This window comes from Harpia harpyja, chromosome 16 (genome assembly GCF_026419915.1).
Source record: "Harpia harpyja isolate bHarHar1 chromosome 16, bHarHar1 primary haplotype, whole genome shotgun sequence".
Classification (NCBI taxonomy): Eukaryota; Metazoa; Chordata; class Aves; order Accipitriformes; family Accipitridae; genus Harpia; species Harpia harpyja.
Genome location: NC_068955.1, coordinates 30,505,451 through 30,525,510, shown reverse-complemented (window position 1 = coordinate 30,525,510; position 20,060 = coordinate 30,505,451). Strand labels below are relative to the sequence as shown.

Sequence of the window (20,060 nt, the reverse complement as noted above, 5' to 3'; positions counted from 1 at the left end):
ATTAAAAATATTTGATAACTTACTTTTTCTGCATTTTCCTGTTTTTTTCTGCCTGACCTCCAAGCTTGCTGAGACCTAATGCATCCTGAGAGGAGCTATCTGCTTCTGCCATGCCAACTACAAAAAAAACCCAAACAAAAATCAGTCTTGTTATCTTCTCAGTTCTGGCCAGTTGTAACTCAAAAATCACTACTGCTTTCTTGAACAAAATTATTTAATCCTTTGTAATACTACTGATCAGAAATGTACAAAGCCAAACCTCCAAGACCATCTACCACTCCATTCTCTAGTTGAATAAATACCCATCACAATGGCATATAAAAATAGGAAAATCAGATTGGTATGGACTCAAATAGGTGCTGTCTAAAACCAGCTGGAGTCACACAGAGAATCTCATGTTTCAACCACCTGTAAGGTGAATTATTAGTGTTCCCATATCACTTATGGTTAGTGTCAACATCAAGGATACTGCTTTATGCGAAGATTTACACAAGAGAGAAAGGTAACTGTAGTATTTCCTAAGCCGCCTGGGTTTGTTTCAAGAGAGTTCCTTTGGGTACAAAGTGAAGACATGACTGTTGGTGTTAATACCAACAAAAGCCTCTTTCCCTTCTGAGATACAGTTTAAATTTTTGCTTCGCAAAACAAGCTGTAACAGTTCAATAAGGTTCAATAACCTGGCTACATGAGACTAAAAGACAGCAATACATGACTAGTTGAACTTGCATCCTACATTCATAAAAGGACCTACAGAAGATTCAGTGTCGCTATGTGTCCCATGTATTCTGTTAGTTCCAAAAAACGCTGTACATAAGCATCAAAATAATCATAAATATGCACACACTGATACACACATCATAAAATTCAGTCTTTCACTCTCTTTTCTACTGTGCCAAAAAAAAAAAAAAAAAAAAAAAAAGGCAAACCAACCTTGTCCTAATGTTTCCTTGCTTGCTTGTCCAGGTCGTCCCTTTTCTTTCTTGCCAAACAAGCGGCCAATAGAGGATTTAATCCCCTTCTTTTTGGGGGCTTTATGAAGAGAATCTTGGCTACTATTACTGCTACTAGGATTACTTGTTTGCCCATCTTGCGAGCCTGTTGAACTTTATAAAAAAAGGAGTTATAAAGGAGCACATGTACAACAAATTCACTGGCATAACATAGTGAGACACAAGTTCAGGTTTCTGTGCAAGTTACCAAAAGCTCAGTAACTCATTAATGACATCTAATTTCAGCTTTTAATGAGTCATGAAAAGAAACGTATCTACTAAAATACATGTCATTAAACAGAAAAAACAGTGGAAACAACTAAACCATGCAAGAAAGGAAGGGATATAATATTCATATACTATAGCATGTAACAAGTCAATTCTTACTTTACGAAACAAGAATTCAAGTGTTTAAAGTGCAATTCACAGAGGCCAAAGTTGACAACACAAGTTCCTGACAAATTGAGCTAGACAATAGAAGTCTGAAATACTTGAGTGGAATCCATCCCAGATATTTAGGAACTTTGAAAAGAACATCTGTCAACCAAAACGATGGTAATTTTGCAACTTATTTCTGAATTCATAGCTAAATTCTAGTCTATAAAAGAAGATTGGAATTGTACATCTTGCATTTCCGAAGCAAACTTAATGCAGACCTTGAGTACCAGAAGAATTCTTCACATAAAGCTATTTCTGATCATTAACAAAATCCGTATTCTTACTGTTTATGTAACATAATCACCCACTTATGTCTTCATACTCCTTACTTTTGAGAAGCACTTCAATATCTAGACTAAAACCCTATAGGCTGAACAGCTTTGCAGATTTAGGATTTCATTCTGATAATCTGAAATACTAAGTTACTGGTAGGTCTGACTTATTCACAGCTACTTACTTTCTTATGTCCCTGATATCTTCATGGCTCACTGTATGCAAAGCTCCTTTTTGGACTCTGTCCAAACGCAAAGATCGAGGTGAAGAAGGTGGTGATGTTTCACATTTTATTGTGGCTTTATCATCTCGTACCTCTTCTCTAGAAGCTGGAGACTAATGGAAAACAAATGAAAACCTGAGGCGTTAGTTGGAAATGGCAAAACATGAATGCAATATCAACACTACACAAAATACTGAAAGGAAAAATCAATTGTTTTAGTGTTAAAGGATTACTCTTGCCCTTACCATTCTGCAGTTGCCTGGTTTTGGTTTGACTATTTTCTGGATTTTCTGCTACCTTCAGTGACAAGCTACTAAATTTCAGTCTTAGCTAGTGAAATGAGCAAGTAAGCACTCATCTTTTATTCACTCATAGAGCTAAGAACTAAAGTAATGTCTTCACCACCATAAAACTAATATACCTGACTTCAGTTTAAGCCAGTGCAGAGACAGAAAACCAGAGGATCCTGTGAAAAGAAGGCATCCCAGTTCTCACTGTTATGTGTTTAGACAATCACTAGCAAGATTCTATGAAGTCAGTTTCTACATACCTGTGGCTACAGTTTATCTCAAAGTTTGAATAACAGAAATTAAGACTTATTTGTGTGTATACTAATAGATCTTTAAAATTACATATTGTTTCATGACGATTGCAAAATAGTGGTTACAAACAGAAAGCAATGCAACAGCCCCCCACACCAGCAAAAAAAGTCAAACAAGAAAAAAAAAACCAAAACAACCCACAAAAAACAAGCCCACACTTATGTTAAGATGATAAACCATTTTACATTTAATATCAAAGAGCATATAATCTTGCTTTATTATAGAGTTACCCTGCAAATGCTTTCTTTTATGTTCTTGTTATCCATCAATCAGTTTGGGGACAGGGAAGGAGATGAAGACGCACAACAGTAAATAAACTAAAGATTTTTTACCTTTCTACGGTGTTTCCTTAAATCGCTAGGCTGATAGATGCATGCAAAGAAAAGAAATTTGGAAAAGCTGTATTTATTGTAAACTGTAGCACAGACTGAAACAACTAGTACAGACAAAACATATTAGGGAGAATATAAATAACAGTTACAGCAATGGCACAGAGAAAGGTACACAGTATGAAGTACTATTCAAATCACAGATCACTTAAATGCATCCCTGAAGAGCGGAAAAGGAAGAAAAAAAATAATCAAGACTTATAGTTGGTTATCTACAAAAGTACCGTCGATATTTGAATGTATTAGTATCACAGGCAAATTAGCACACAAAATGTGCATTATCTTCAGCAAGAAAAACAGTCAAGTACATGGGGGTGTAAGGTGTTGCTTTTAAAAGGCGAGAGGATTTCCAGTCATATGTCAAGAACTTGCCTTGAACTATCTAACCTACATGGTAGCCACAGCAGGCTTAATACATTGTCTGCACTAGTCTCTTCTCACACCTTAGCGATTTCTGCAGTTGTTTCCTACATAGCATAAAAAGCAGCCATACTTCAAAAGATAGAGTGCCAACAATAGCTGATTTCTATACAGTAACACTATTCTGTTCTTTTTACTAAGTTTAAAGTGCTGGAATGTTTCAGCAAGAGTCTACCATCGGTTTTATTTTATCCTCCATCTACTCCAGAAGCCACTGTACCTCACTTCCTAGGTTCTTCTCACCTCTGCCAGTGCACAGAGCAAGGCAGCAACCTTGATTCATGTAAACAAGTTATCAAGTTACTCTGACTGATGCTGACAAAAGTTTAATTTAGATAATCTGTTTAACAGTTATCATTGCATTTGGCAAAAAATTATTTCAAAAGGCTGTAACCAAAAATAAAGTTAGTCCCCTCCGAAGTTGGGGAATTGTGTGTTGTTCCCCTTCCATAAATGACAACTTTAAATAATTTTTTATTTAGAATACATGTAAGCTATGCAATATTACTATGTAAAATTTTGTTCAATCTGACCATAGAGAATCATAGAAGAGTCTGGGTTGGAAGGGACCTTTAAATATCATCTAGTCCCTCCTCAAGTTCTTCGACAAAGCACAGACAACTTATTTTACCCTTGCTGGGTCTTTCATCTATTAAATTTGATAACCCATAGAAATGAAAATATTTACCATATGAAATGAAAACTGTCCACAAGAACTTACTGTTCAAGAGAGCTCCAGGTTTCACAATTTATCATGTTGATGCTTTTTAATTCATTTTAATCATGAGGGGTTTTCCCGCTAACTGAACTGCCTAACACCACTACTGCAGTTAGCATTAAGCTAATGTTGCCATCTTGCTCAAAAACTAATGCAACTTTCTATTAAATCATCGAAAAAAAAACCCACAAGAACTCATTCAGTCTGATAATTCATAATAGCCATTTTGAAAGTTTCTAGAAAGCTCTTGTTCTGTAATTCTAGAAGCATAGCTTCTTGTTTTCATGCTTTCACAAATCAGCTGCCAGGTACGAAAACATCAGACAAATACAACTGCAAAAAACGGATCCAGTGCCTTTGATTCACAATTCTTATGATCTAAAGTGAACTTAATTACAGTTTACTTTTGTTCAATTACATTAGATTTTAATGCAAGATGCATATTCTTCTGATCTAGTTTTCATGAAAATAGCTACTTAAATTTGTATATGGTTTTCTGTAAGAGAAGTACTTAGTTTAACTACTTATTACTGGGAAACTTTATATTCTAAAGCACTCCACATTTTGAAATTTGTTAGTTTCTGTAAAAGAAGTGTGCTTGGCCCTGGATATGTGGCTAGAGCTAGTATAATGATTTTTTTTTTTTTTTTTTTTAAATTCAAGAAAGGCAAAATGGTTCCATTTTACCAAAAAAATGGACTTTTTGGTATACATACACATCCATCTTAAAAAGCCAGCAAAAGTAGTTAGCCGAAATACTTATTTTTAGACACACCTATAAGAGACCTAAATGAGCCAAGTCAGTCATTTACAGTCCACCTGCTCTTACAGTGACGGATATCATCCCTTGTCTACCAATTGGTATGATATAGGCATGATAAAAGTACAGTAATCCAAGACAATAAGGTATAGTAAGTATGGTGTTGCACATACAACTAGTAAGTACAGTTTCCAAATGCATATGCAAATCTGGAGATAAGGCTATATATATAACTAAATTACAGAAGGAGCTCTTCCTGGAGAGTGCTTGCAAATAAATACCCATATCCAGAATGCTCCTTAGTGAAAGGTATCCTAAATACGAGAAACTGTTAGGCTTGCTTAACATTTATCTAAAAACAAGAAAGTGGAAAACTTGTATCTTGTTTTTACCGATAGGTTTACAGGCATAAAGCAGCTCCTAGAAGTATTAATTTTTCTAAGGAGTCGTAAGAACGTCAAAAGAATGGATCCATCTTTCCCTACTTGCTGAACTACTAAGCCTGAGCTACTACTTCATCAGCTACTAGGTCTAACAGATACTTCTTTTACCTACCACTTTTAACAGGCTAAAACAAGACACTAGCACTCATTAATATTAAAACAGCTGTGATACCTTCACAATCTTCAAGATTAATGCAATATATGCAAATCACTTTTCAGCTGAATATTTAGTGGAATAGTGGACTGCTAAAAATAAAGTTTAAAGCAGAGGGAAAAAGTGGTTGCTGTACCAGGGGTTGAAAAGAAAATATTATTTCTTCTAGGAAGAGGAGTCAGAAGAAAGACCATAACAACAGAAGGAATACTTAGGCATGAGATGTTGACCAAATAATAGACTTGAGTTCTGAACGTTTTTCCTAATCATTATGACTGTATCTTACACTTTTTATAGAAGTTGAAAGGAAGCAGTAGAAAAACCTAGAGAAAGGAAAAATACAGCTGAGTAAGAAGGGAGGGAAGGGGAAATCAAACAACCGATTTCCTAGAGAAAAGGAACACTCTTCCAAAAAATGAAAGTTAATGGATACTTACCAGTGTCATGATACCTAGTCTGTCCACTTCCCGAGCCGGACTATGTGGAATCCGCCTTGGGGTAGAGCGGCCACTGCCAGGCGGGGAAGAACCAGCAAGTGAACCACTTGCGTAGGGAGGAGGAATGGAGCTCATGGACCTGAATCGGCCATGGGCATCCAAACTTCCACTACCCACTCTGCTTTCAATCTCCTCTGCACGCTGCTCTGTGTTTTCCTTTTCTTCTTGTATAAGTCTAAAAGAAAAAAGTTTCAAAGGAACATGACATTCAAACAAGTACCATATAAACAGAATGGCTGACTCAGGCATTAGAAAGAAGCAGTACCTATCAGACAAAACAGCCACACTGAAAAATCTTCTAATCCAATCTGAAAAAAGTGGTAAACACTACGGCTATTACCACCATGCAGGGGTTTCTGTCAAACTAGTAATACACAATCCCTTCCATAAATAGGGCTGAAGACAAAGAACCTGAAGCAAACTAGTTACTTCTGTCAATCCCGCCGCCAGGAAACTGAACGGGCAACCACCGTTTTCCAAGTAACCACACAAAAAGGATTTCTAGAAACTCATTTTTATCAAAACCTTAACAGCAGATAGACCATACCTAATCTCTTTGTTGATTGCATCCAACTGTTCTTGAAGCATCATGGCCAAAGTTTGAGCATCAGCCTGACCACTTGGTGATAGCAGATCAACTGAACTGAATATAGTCTCCCTATCATCCTCAACATCGGAGACATCAACATCACTTTCAAATGCTTGTGCCACATTTGCCAATACACTTGCTTGCTGGGCTCGCTCCCAGTCCTGCTCGTTCAGAGTTTGAACCTAAGAGAATTAATTAAAAAAAAAAAAAATCCAAACTCAAATGGGAAAAATGTGACATTTCTACTGTTTTTCAAGATGTTTAAAATAATTTTTTAAAAGCCCACTTACATGCTGAATGCATCCATCAAGACAGCAATGTTTAGAGAAATGTAAAAAAAGCTATAATGTAGAAAACTTTGCATCTTACATTTTAGTCAAATTTAAAAATGGACAGGCCCATTGAATAAATTAAAACATCACATATCTTGGCTATATATGCTATAAATTAAGACTTGAATTTTGCTATCAAATCCAATGGGTATTTTGGAATCAGGTTTATGTAATGAGAAGTTATATGTCCTGAAAGGGGCTTGAAATTGCTTGCAGAACAGTAACATGTTAATTTAGTGTATAGACACAAAAGTAGGACTGTTTTAAACTGTATTTTACAGGCTTATCATACTTAAACAAATTGGACTTCAAAATGATAATTTTGCAATTACTTGCTAACAATTAAAAAGACTAGTAGCTGTGCACTAGTTTGTAAAACAGGATATATAAAATCTAGCAGTTTATTGCTATGTACTCCTATTCCAAAAACTCCTTGCCACAGATTAGCCTCATTTAATCTATTTTGTTGCCAAAGTTCTATTTTTATTTTGATTTCAGAGTTCTATTACCTTTGAAGGTTCATCTCTGAGAGCTGCCAAACGTCCTTTCTGGGGACGCCTTAGCACTGATGAGGTGGCATAGGAGTCTGTATGACTGTCAGGCACAGACGAAGATGTGATAGGGTATCTGAAATCTGGTCGGCTAGAGCATGAAGAAACATTTTATCCTTATGAAGGTAGGGGGAAGGGGAAAACAAACCAAAAAAACCCCACCCAAATTATTCTTCTTGTCCCACCAGTGCCAATTTTTTTTAAGCAGTATAAAAACTGCTTTATATGTGCTATCAAGAATACATTTTATAGTTATAACTAAAGTATTTTCAGTTATAATAGACAATATTATATTTAGCAAAAGTGACTTTAAAGAAATTAGAAAAAAATAAACTACAATTAAGTGCTGGTACCTATGATGAAGTGATGTGGCTCTGAGTCTCACTTGGTCATTTTCAGCCCTTAATGCTTCAACATTTAATACAAGCTGATCCTGTAAAAATAAACAGATAAAATACATAACAATACACTTAAAAAAATCAGTGTCAAATACCAATTTATAAACTAACATTTAGTTTTTTGATCTCATTTCTGTGAAACTCAGAAATAACATATTTTAAAACATACCCTTCAATGACATAAAACGTAAAAATGATTTTTGCTACACACAATACAGCACCATCACAAAAGGGCATCCAAGAATAATTCTGTTGTCTCTCTACACTGTGACTGTAGGTAATGACAATATATATTTTAAAAACAGCTATGAAATAAAATTCACATATTACTAACTTTACTATAATTAAGTGATAATATTTAATAAGAAACGAAGATTTTTCAGGCTCTGTGCACAAAAGGTTCTAAATGCATTCACTTTTAACTTGGACATTTTTTACATGCTCTAGAAACTGAGAATTTAACAACAGAGAAATCCAATGAATGAGAAAACAATGAAAGACTAATAAAAAGTGGCTGATGATGAACATCTGTGCCTTGTGTGAAAACTGCTGGCCTACACATACAAAAATTCAAAGCACATTCTGCAAAATATTCTGAATGCGTTCTTCATTTTATTACAGAAGCACAGCCTCTACAGTTTGACCTAGCTACTTACTAGAATGATTTGGGGAGATGCAGTACACCTGTGATTTAATAAGCAATAACAAGTATTATTTCAGAACAGATAGTGTGACAACAAAATCAATTGCCACTGCTTAAGAATGCAAAGAAATGAAAGGCCCCACCACTATTATTCAAGAAGGGAACTTGTCAGTTCCGGGACAAGCAAAAGACCAGACAACTGCTATTGCAAAGGAGCAGCCAAGTCTAATAGATATTTCTCTCCCTGTCCCTCAATTCTTAAAACTTTAAAACAATTTTATCAGTTGAACAAGAACATTTCATGATACCCAATGCTTTAACAAAAAACTTATGGGAAAATACCCAACATTAAAAGTATTTCTCTTTTCTTTTTACTGTTCAAGGTCATATGTACAACAGTATAAAAATTCTACAATCTTTAAACTTTGGCAAGTTGCCAACATATCCAGCCACTTTACATATTCAGAAGCATGCTAAGTCTTTGAGTAAAAAGCTATGTATTACCTATAAAATCATCATAAAACCAAGGCACACAATACCATAAAATGAGCAATAACAGCTCCCTACTTTTAAACAGACCAGGTAATGTTAAGTTTTATGGGGGAATTCAAATCTGGTCCTGCTATGTAGCAATGCAGCAATTATTTTCCAATATAATATTTCAGAAATGTGTATTATACCTTTTCATGCTGAAGTTCCTCTACTTGTTTTTTTGCATTTTCAATTTCTCGAAGAAGTGAATTCTAAAATAAAACATATCACAAATTATGTTACCCATAAAAGCTTCTGACTCAAACCATAACCAACATGAGCATCAAAAAAATTCAGTCAACACTGTACAGATGCATCTTAAAAGTTACAGATACTTTATTGCTTACATCATTTCACTTTGATTATAGTTGAAGGTTTATCCTTTCAGGTGTACAGCCCTCTAAATAATGGATTTAGTAAGAGTACAAGTTCCATAAAAATTTAATACCAATACTAGCCTTTTAAAGCTCTGTTTGACAAAGCTAGTAAAAAGAAAAAAAAAGAAAATAATTAGGCAGCTAAAATAATTCAAAGTAATTCACTGAGTGGTTACTAAGGCATTACTGCCTGTTATCATTAGGTTTTCATTTTATTTTCACTTGCCTGACCAACAAAACTACTACACAGTAATTTCTTGGATGTACCTCTAGAACTGCAACACTCACTGACTTAAGGGCCTTCATTAACATCAAAGCTGTCATCTTTATTTCTAAACAACTCCAGTAAATATAAATACTTATGACTACTACAATCTCTACTCAAAGCAGTTTCCAAATTTAGACTAAGAATCATCTGAGAATTAAGAAACATTTGAGAGCTACAACAATCAAAAAGAATTTCAACTATTGTATTTGACTGTAGTATGGGATACCAAGGGAAAAGAAAAAAAAAAAAAAAGAGAGAGAGATTCCCCTTCTAACAGGAAGCTTATAACTGGATCACTTTCTTTTCCATTTCCACCATTGTCAAAAAGTTCTGCTAAGCGCATTTCCTTGAGATAAGTAATATCATTATTACACATTTAAGATGCAAATAAAGTTTCATACGTGAACAAACTAATCATTCTGGGAAAAAAACCCAAGTGATCAGAAGAAAGTCTTAACATTTTACCTGCATGTTTTTTCCCAACTTATCATAAAAGAATGAGCTGGAAGCCACAGCAAGAATACTTTTCTAGAAGCTGTTACTCACAGCGAAGGGCAACTAGATTTTCCTCATTATTCATCAACATAGTTAGGGTTTGGAAGGTAAAGGGGAGTTAGGGTCAACCCTAAGACACCCCCACAACATTCAAGCATTTTATTAAAAAAAAAAAAAAAAAAAAAAGCAGTCAGCTGCTTCTCAGAAATTGAATTTATAAAGACTGTTAGAGCAACCTTGTTGATGTCGTAACAAGGCCCATAACAAGAATTTCTGAAGTATTAGGAGCAGTTGGTGATCTTGGAAACAGTGATGTTAACTAAAAAACACAAGACAAAGCTTGCAACCTTAGGTGCCAGATGATAAGCACCTTTATCACTAATTCAAAGGATGAGAATCAGTAGGACCTATATTTTTGTTCTGCACTACTCTATTCCTCGCAGCTCCAAGAGTGCAAAAGCAGGGGAAAGAACGAACTACATCTTTGTAATGATCTAAGGGGAGCACAGTCCTGGAATTCTGGAATGACATGTCAGATACCTGACTGATGGTTTAGGGATGAGAACTGAGTTGACATGAATGCAAGAGAAAGCAAACATTTAATAAAAGTCTGAATACATCATTATATATTGCAACTGAAGCATTTTATTGCCATGACTTTAAAACAAAAGCCACTCAGCTTTTATTGAAACATTTCCCCAGATGGTCATTTCACTCTCCAGTAAAAGAAACAAAGTATTTTTTTTAATCCAAGACAAAGCAATTCAAAGTCACCATCAAGCAAAGCGCTACTTTAGAAGACACTGCTTTGTTCGATGGAAAATAAGGGAATCTAACTTAAAGGCATGCACAGAAGAAAAATCCGTAAGGACCTAGATCCAAAAGCAGAAAGGAAAGAAACAGAGTAAAGTATGTCACAAGTTAGAAGATGAATTGAATACAGGGGAAAGATCCGAGATTTGCATTGACAACACAGGGACAGCCCATTTACATTCACATAACCTGTCTCAAAATTATCTACCTGGGAAGAAAATGCAAGATTGTTTCAACTTGCAAGAATCCCACAATGACTCAGGATAACTGGTACAGACAAAAGCAGTGGGAAATAAAAGAAACTGAACTGAAAAGGTCGAAGTTCTAGTCCTAATTCTTTAGACTTCCTGTATTACACTGCATTACTATTTATGCAGTCCACACCAGTCAGCTAGGAAAGAATAAAGCTTCTTAAAAGATGCCTTCTCAGCACAGTGCCCACAGTACAATGCCCAGGGACAACCTCAAAAAAAAAAAAAAGAATTTTAGGAACATATTTTCAAATCCACACTAGAAAACAGCCTTAACAGAAACTACTTATTAATAAGGATTAAGTATTTACTTACTGAAGTTACAGACACATTGCAAAATACACAGATCACTACAGAATGTTGAACATCTAATTAATGTATATGCTGGAATGTGACTTGTTACCTTATCTTCCAAGGCAGCCATCCTCTCCTTGAGATGAAGCTGAAGCCTTTCATTAGATTCAGACAGAAGCTTATCAACAGTTTCTGACAAACGTTTATTATGCTCTTCATTCATCTTCTCTCTCTGTCTAGCCTAAGATACATAAAAGCCACTGAAATAGCTTAAAATTTACAATGTCTAACAATTTCCAGGTTGTAAAAACAGTAAGCTTTCTTGGATCCAAATGCATTTTCTTTGACAGAAATATTTTTCCAAAGGAATAAGGAATACTGCATGTAGCTTCCATGACTCTGTAAGGGAGTATAAGGGACGCTTAAGACTTTAATAACTGTTCCGAGATCAGAAGCTTGAAAATCTGGCTTACACTTCAAGAAAAAGCAGATTTCAGAACCAATTTCATTATTTATAACCTAGGAACCAATTTTTCCATAGTCATTTAATTCAGCAAGTTTTTGATCTGTGTCCTCATCAGAAAATATGACCAGCAGTTAGGTATTTCCAAACATATTTTCAAACTTCCATTGGAGACTCAGCTTTTTCTTGAGATTTAAGGTTAGCCATAGTACAGTGGCTCAAATCTCCCAACTATCAGCCAGTCTAAACTCTGGCTTTAGTTTAGAGATGACAAATAAAAACAGCTTTGCTGAATGGTCAGCAGCTATGAAGGGGATTAGATTATTTCTTTCAGCTTTTTATCTTTGCCAAAAGTATGTACGGTACCCTTTGCAGTTCTTGATTCTTTTCTTCTAGCTGTGCTTCCATCTGTCTCAGTCGTTCCTCTATATTGCCATGTCTCTCCTCAGCCTGTCAATTTGAAAACAAAATTAGAATTTGGGTTTTTTAAAAAAAGGTTTCAAAAGCATAGAAACATTGAAGCACAACAATGTATCTAACATGCTTTGCACAACTGCCATTTATGGTAATACACAATGCAGAATAGATGCCTTTCTGTCACTAAAAGAACCTAGTAAGAGTTCATATGGTAAGTAACAAAATGATGAAGCCTCTCACCCCTAAGTACCATGAATCAACTACTACTTGCAAATGAGCTTGCAACAGCAGAAGTTCATTCATATCCCCACAAATTAAAAAATAAATTAAAAAAAAGCAGCGTTTTCAGCTTTTCCTCACTAGCCTAGACAATATGACCCTTTGTTAGTAATCATGACAAAGCAGAAAGCAGCAAGCAGAAACAAGGACTAATATACAAATTCTACCTTCCTAAGCTTGGTGGTAAGTTCCAATACTTTAGCATCTTTAGCAGCAGAGTTCCCAGGAGACAAAAGGTCAGACTACAGAGCCAGTTAGGGACAGGAAAGATAACAGGGAAAGAAATGAAACTAAGACTTCAGAAGAAAACACACACACGCACTTGAAAAGGCTCATCTGTAGTTACTACATACAATTCAGACTTCATTATTCAATTTGCAGCCTTCTAAAAATCTTAATATTAATGAGTACCATTACTTCTCTCTCTCCCCACATTCTTGGTTAACAGTGGAAGAAATTTGGGTTTCCCCTTCAGAAATAGTTCTTGTTTTAGAAGACTTCATGCCTATTATTGAATGTAGTTTAATAAAAAGCAACAAAATAATTCAGAGAGACATTTTCATAAGGTAACAGAGTTAACAGAAAACCTGGTCAAGTTCCAAAGAGCAGAAGTTCTTAAAAAAGGAAAAAAAAAAAAAAAAAAAAAAGAGTAAATCAGAGCATGTTTAGAGAGATGAACGGAAAATGCAGAAAAACAGAAACATTTTCTGAACTAGTTGGGGGAAAAACAGAAACACAATGTAACCAACACTAAGAACAGATTTGTGTAGCAGGACACCAACAGAAAAGAGAACCTTGAGGACAGTGTCCAATCGACTCACCTTTGAAAGTGCCGCAACTCTCTGTGCCAGCTCAGCTTCTACCTCCGGCAAAGTTTCAGCTTTTCTCAAAGTCTGCTGCAGCTTTTGTTCAGCTAGTTCCAGTCGTTCTTGCAGCTGTCTATTCTTATCTTCACTCTACACAGGATTATGATCAGCAAATGCTTAGTGTTAAAATGGTAATTAATTTTCATCAGAGGAAGGTAAGGATAAAGATTACTGCCTTTACTAGACCTATGGAGAACAAACTGTCCAAAACTGGTTTCGTAACCAAAGATGTTGCATCCTCCCCTTCAATTACATGAGAAAATTTTTTTCTCTACAGATTTTTTTCTGCAGACAATTTTGTGTATTTTGAAAGCAGCTATATCACCAAATAAACACAGTTACGGTATGGGAAGCAGCATAGAACAAGTTCTGAATTTTCTGTGTCAAGGCTGTGCTAAGATTTTGAGTTACATCAAGGAAAAAAATCCTTCATATTTTAAATAACACTATGGATAGTATCACAAAATTTATTTTAATTTAAAGCGTGTACAACTTCTTTTAAGAATTTTACTGAAAGGGACTTATCTTGTTGACTGAGAGTTGCCTGCCTCTAGTTAGAAAGTGATTGGCTAAACCACCATTTCTGGTTTATAAAGTGGGACTACTTCATGTCAAGCATACGTCACATTTCCTCCCACAGTAAGGCAACATTTATTTCTGTTATAGGCTATAAAAATCACCACACACTACGCAAATTTAAAAACTTTAGTTTAGAATGAGTAATTCTCACACATGAAACTAAAGATGCTTGGATACACATATAACAACTTAAAAAAAAAAAATCGACAATAGGGACAACAGCCCTGCTGCACCATGGTTTTGAGCATTTTAGTGCACTTGATCATTTCCACCCCAGTAAACTGTCTCATCTTCATTTCCAGGGTAAAACTCTGCACAATGCACTCCTCCAGTTACTGAAAAACAATCGTTAACAATAGCACATTACAGATGATATTTATCTTCCTAAAAGCAAAGTGCTTTAGTACAATATGTACATTAATTATTTACATTAGTTTTATGCTGAGCAAAATGTACTTTATCTTATTTCAAATTACAACCTGTCGATGCATGGAGTCTTTAGTGGCAATTTCATTTTCAAGTTTATCATTGAGGTCATGCACAGATGTAGCTTCACGTTGTGCAGCGAGGTAGCGTTTCTCAAGAGTTGTAATTCTCTCTTCCATGTCTTCCTTTTGGGCCATAGTCTATGAAAGAAATAAGACAAAATTTAGAATATAAGGGATAATTATTTAGTGATCAAACTGGGGGGAAAACCCACAGACCAAAAATAATGATGATTTTTTTAAAAAACAGATATACTCTGTTATTTCAGTAAAAAATGAAGTTAAAAGAATAGTCTTAACCTTACGAGTTCAATGACTTTGGTTTGGGGTTTTTTGGGGGGAGGGGTGGGGTTAAACAGTGAACACTTAAAAAGATTGGTCTTTATTATATCACACCACAGATCTGCTACTTACATTTTCAATGGCACAAACACAGCAAATCTTTACTTCCTGGGGACGGTCAGAGAGTGTTCTTGGATTTAACTAAGCTCCCTTTCTATTTAATAAAGATACAGCACACTGCAATACATAGGACCTTGGAGGTTAGTGATTGATCAGTAACAGGAACTGTCAATCACACCACTGAAATTGAAGTGTTTCCTCAACTACATACATCTTTAAAATTAAAAAATTCAAACTTCATGAATAACCTTAGCATTTATGGCAAGATCTAGCATCTTTTCAAGAACACGTTAAAGTTCACAATGCTAAATCTCTAATTTAATATATTTGTGAAGTATCTAGTTAGTCATAGATTTATTCTGAAGACAAATTTTCTTAAGCAACTGTTTTTTTAAACAAAAAATAGCACCATCATGCCCTAAACTGTTTTCTTCTCACCTATCAAACCAAAGACATTCAAAAGCATAAAGCTGTGACTGAGCATCAGTGACACTGAAAACTTTATAGAGCAGTTGCATTTATGACTACCCAAATTTTGACAGTTTATTCCTCACCTCTCGTACATCTCTCTGTAACTTTGTATTCATTTCTTCAGATTTTATTAAGTCTTTTCTAGCTGTGTCAAGATCTTCTTCCAGCTCTGTTACTCTGCTAGACAAAGCAGTAAGACGTTCCTTCATTTGTGTCTGCTCTTTGTTTTGCTTATCTATGATGTCTTGGAGTTCAATCACTTTAGCAAGGTTTTCATCATGGCATAAAGAACCATCAGAGGATCGCTATTAAACAGGAAAAAAAAAAAAAAAGAATTTGCATGTTACACAGAAATTTGAGAAACAAACCGTTACTTACCTGTAAGCACCCCTTCCCCAAGATAATTTTATTATTGGATAGACTGCAAAGATCGGAATTGTGGTAACTGAGAATTTTTAATTAAATCATCACTCAAAAATCTTTTATTATAGTTTAAAATTAAAATATTACAGTGAATGATTAAAAATCAGACATCAGCTAAAAAAAGTAAATGGCTGTACCTTCCCATTTGTAGTTGGTGTATTTTCTTGTTCGTGATTTATATCCAGCATCCCATCTGGAAGTGTTTTCTTCTGATTATTTTGCTCTTTCAGAATCATTAACTAAAAGAAAATAAAAGTTTACATACATATGTTTCAAGTCAATTCCTTTCTCACCAATTATATAAGGAACAGCTGCAAAAGCGAAACAACAATTACTGATTCTACTGCAAGGTATGTATTAATAAAATATGGTACAGGCACTCAAAAACTTATGCCACTGCAACCCCAAAATTCTTATTTTAAAGCCACAGGAACTCTTTTTGTTGTTTTGTTGGGGTTTTTTTGTTGGGTTGGAGGGGGCGGGGGGAATGGGCAGGGGGGTTGGGGTCGGGTTGATTTTTTTTTTTTCCTTTCCTGCTCTTTCACAGTGACCAAGTTAAAAATTATAGTTATCGCATTTGGAAAAAAAAAAAAAAAAAATCAAACACAAGAAGTGAAAGTGAACCTTAATAACTGAATAAATTACTGTGTACAAATATTGACTAAGACACCCACAATGCACACATGAAGACTTCTTTTAAAAAAAGAAACCTACCTCTTTATGCGTAGTACCTAGTTCTTCTTCCAATAAGCTACATCTTTCAAGTGCTACTCGTAACCTCTCCCTTACCTGAAAGGGTAATTCCAAATAATTTTAAATAATTCAAATTAAAAAGAAATCAATTTCACTTATTGCCATGCTGCCATGCAGTTTCAGATAATAAATGACACTATTTCCATTACACTTAGAGACCTGGTTGATCTTGAGTCAGTACAAATTACAACATATGCTACAAAAAAACCTTCTAGAGAAACAATGCATATCTTAAGATATAGCTTTTCCTTTTTTATCATAAGCAAATCATATCTCAGCATGACCTGTACGTTTAGGCAAGAATTAAACATATCCAGAATTTGCTTATCCTTTTGTAAGGCACAGAGTACATACGCTTCTGCTTATTTACTACATGCAAGAAGAGGCAGAATTCTACTTAAAATAATTTGCCAGACTTTATACACAAGGGTCACAAAAGTTAGGCAAACTATGAGTTGGCAGCAAAATTCAAAGTAAACTTTATCACTTGCATATCCTGCTGCCAACATCAGACACAACTAAAGGGTGGAGTTCCTTTAATTCAGCTTTACTTTATATCACAGTGTAAGCAGATTCCTCCTGTTCTCTCTAGTCCATTTCTTGTATTACATAATCAAAAGGCTAAATCATGATATTATACATATAAGCAACTGTATGCATTCCTACAACAAATATATTGCCCCTGAATCATGCTTAGCTTACATTAGCACAGTTAATGAAGTACTAGCATAAACTACAGCACCTTGCTTTAGTGCAACATGTTAATTTAGGAGAGCACTTACTGATGCAGTTACAGCAAAGCCTCTCTCAATACAGAGAAACTTCAGACACCTCTACAACTTTAGTATGAACAACTGCATGGTCCACACAAAAGAAAGGGGACAGGAAGAGATGTTAGATACCATATTTCATTACCTTTTCATCAAGGGCTTTATGGTGCTCAAATAAAGATTTTAGTGCTTTGAGAACTTCTACTTCACTAGAAACTCCTGCTGGAGACTGAGCTTGTCTCTTTACAACAGTCATTCTGAGAGATCGCTCATGCCTGGAGACAAGACACTCCAAATGTTCCAGTAATAGCTGAAACAAAAAAAGGAACAAAGTTTATTCCTGTTCTGCATAGCTGCAGAAAACTTTGCCTCCTAAAACATCAAGTTTTGAGTTCTAAACTTCAAATCTGAGAGCCAAAGAGTACTGCATCAAGCATAAGGACCTGTTTTTAACATTTCACCCATGTTTGAAGTTATATCAGAGCTGACGCATTTCCTACCTCTCTCTTTCAGTCTAGTTTTTAAATGAGGTTTCTACTTAACCAGGTGTTTTCACTTCCACCACCAGTCTGAGGAACTGCACACTTGTCAGAAGGATACACATAGGAAATGCTCTAATTCGGAGAGCAACTGTTCTGCTGGCAGCAGCGTAAGCTGCTGGAACAGATCACTACAGTTTGCCCACTCTATTCCTCTGATCTTGGGTGTTGAATGATTACAAAACTTTAACAAGAAAGCTGAATGACAGACAGCAGTGCAGTCTTACAAGCTTTTCCTGACCCTGCACAGCAGTACTGGGAGCTGTGCATAAGCTTCCAAACTTTCTTAACACATATTTGCACTTCCAGGGGGACTCATGCAAATACCAGGGAAAAAATACTTTTAGCTTTTCAAATTCAACATTCAATGTTTTTCTCCATGTAGTTGGATGCTTTAACAAGGGTGATCTTGGAGAAGACAAGGAACGAACCCTTGTATTATTTCTTTCTGCTTTCAGTTCAGCGATTTCTTCTTCCCTTTCAAGCAGCTGCTCCCTGCATACGTTTAGCTCTTTTGTAAGCGCTGCAAATTCCTGAAATAAACCAGACAGAAATATAAGCACATGAAATATCAGGATATAGTGAGAGTGGATTCATATGAACACTTGACATGATTTCTTGAAGTATTCATTTCAGATGTCTAAAGCAAATACAGTTGTACAAACTTAAGCCTGCTTAGCATGACTAAACACTTAAAATCATTACACTGTCAACTGTAAAGATAAAAGATGTTTGACTAGTACTTCTGAAAACTTCTTTGTCTCTCAAGGAAATTATCTAAGTTGGGGTATCCCTGGTAAGCAAAGGGAAAAACCTATTTGTAATGCACTTTGTTATTGTTTCAAAAAGTTGGTTGGTGGTGGTTGCTGGTTTTTTTTAAGTGACTGCTGAGGGAGATATGAAAAAACAGAGCACTAAGCACAGTAAAATACAGGAGCCAGCAAATCATGACTAATTTCAAGTCAGTACTTAATTGTGAGAAACAATGCATAACCCTGGCATCTACCAGAATACACAGGTTACTTCTTTACAGTAATAGAGCATTCCTGAAGGTCTGCTACTGGAGGACTCAGTCCTTTAGCTGTATTTCTCTACTTGAGCTACATACAGGAATTTCATTTATATCTACATTCATATCTCACAAAACAGAACTGAAACAGCCCTTTCCCTACAGTTCTGCCAGAAATCTCGGAGGATTAGAATCAGAATTTTCTAAAAGCTGAGCCCTTGGGCTCAAAGCCCTCAAAAGCCTTTCCCTTCAAATTCAATAAAGCTTTCACTGAACAAAAACTCAACTAAAGTGAAATAGCACATAGAGTAAAAAGTCATCAGGCAACAGGAACTAAGCTAACTCACAGCAGTTACTGTATCTTTATTACTACTGTGAACATTGAGACCAGTCAATATTAAAGAATGTATTTCTACATTTTGGGGTTTCTGTCAGGAAGATACGATTGTACTGTATATCTGAAGGAGCCAGTACATCCTAAACCATTTCCACTCTCTGTCAACAGCCTCACTAAAAATACTCAACATAAAAGGCATTTAAATCTTCTATCAACTCAGTGAACATACCCTGGATAGAATAAAAGATGTAACTATACACCACATTTATAAGCAAATACTGACATAACCTTATCTACCTACTTACTCTGGCAAAATTTAAGTTGTAATCTGAACCACAATAGAAATTATTATTAAGAGTAAACGTGAGTGTGAACAAGTCTATGCTTTAGAAGACGGCTTTGTAGGAAACGGGGAAAAAAACCCTCTTGCATCATCAGTGCAACTTAGGATGTGAAAATAAATACGCATCCATCACTCCAATGGCCGGTGAACACTTCAGAAGCACTTGTATAAGAAAACATTGAAACACTAGTAAATAAATTAGTCTTCTCTATTGTCTCAAATAAGGAAAACCCTCTAATAAACAAGAGTCATGTCTAATAAACAGTAGATTAGTACAGCTGAACTGGTGACGATAAAGACAAGATGAACAAGACAAACGGCCAACTAAGAACAACATAATACTGTGGAAATACACCGAGCGCACAAACACTGGTTCTCTAAATTTTCTGAACTCTGTGAGATATACTGCTTAATAGACGGCAGCTGCATATCAAGTAAAAGCTTAAGATGGAGCTGTTTTGCAGTAAACTTCAAAG

General features: G+C 35.4%; 1 protein-coding gene across 8 annotated transcripts in view; it reads right to left on the bottom strand.

Moving 5' to 3' along the window:
* Window positions 1-20,060, bottom strand: part of PPFIA1 (PTPRF interacting protein alpha 1) — a 59,852-nt gene that overhangs the window by 19,935 nt on the left and 19,857 nt on the right. For 5 of the 8 annotated variants that reach the window (XM_052810962.1, XM_052810965.1, XM_052810963.1 and 2 more), the window contains exons 3-20: window positions 18,327-18,428; window positions 17,502-17,666; window positions 16,548-16,622; window positions 15,971-16,072; window positions 15,494-15,715; window positions 14,532-14,678; window positions 13,429-13,563; window positions 12,278-12,361; window positions 11,558-11,689; window positions 9,100-9,162; window positions 7,732-7,811; window positions 7,337-7,469; window positions 6,454-6,677; window positions 5,847-6,081; window positions 2,858-2,887; window positions 1,885-2,036; window positions 931-1,103; window positions 24-117 (exon numbers count right to left, since the gene is read on the bottom strand). In XM_052810962.1, coding sequence (XP_052666922.1) covers window positions 24-117; window positions 931-1,103; window positions 1,885-2,036; window positions 2,858-2,887; window positions 5,847-6,081; window positions 6,454-6,677; window positions 7,337-7,469; window positions 7,732-7,811; window positions 9,100-9,162; window positions 11,558-11,689; window positions 12,278-12,361; window positions 13,429-13,563; window positions 14,532-14,678; window positions 15,494-15,715; window positions 15,971-16,072; window positions 16,548-16,622; window positions 17,502-17,666; window positions 18,327-18,428 — 2,348 coding nt within the window. The remainder of the gene's footprint in view (window positions 1-23; window positions 118-930; window positions 1,104-1,884; window positions 2,037-2,857; window positions 2,888-5,846; window positions 6,082-6,453; window positions 6,678-7,336; window positions 7,470-7,731; window positions 7,812-9,099; window positions 9,163-11,557; window positions 11,690-12,277; window positions 12,362-13,428; window positions 13,564-14,531; window positions 14,679-15,493; window positions 15,716-15,970; window positions 16,073-16,547; window positions 16,623-17,501; window positions 17,667-18,326; window positions 18,429-20,060) is intronic. The other 3 variants (XM_052810964.1, XM_052810969.1, XM_052810970.1) reach the window with 1 other exon arrangement.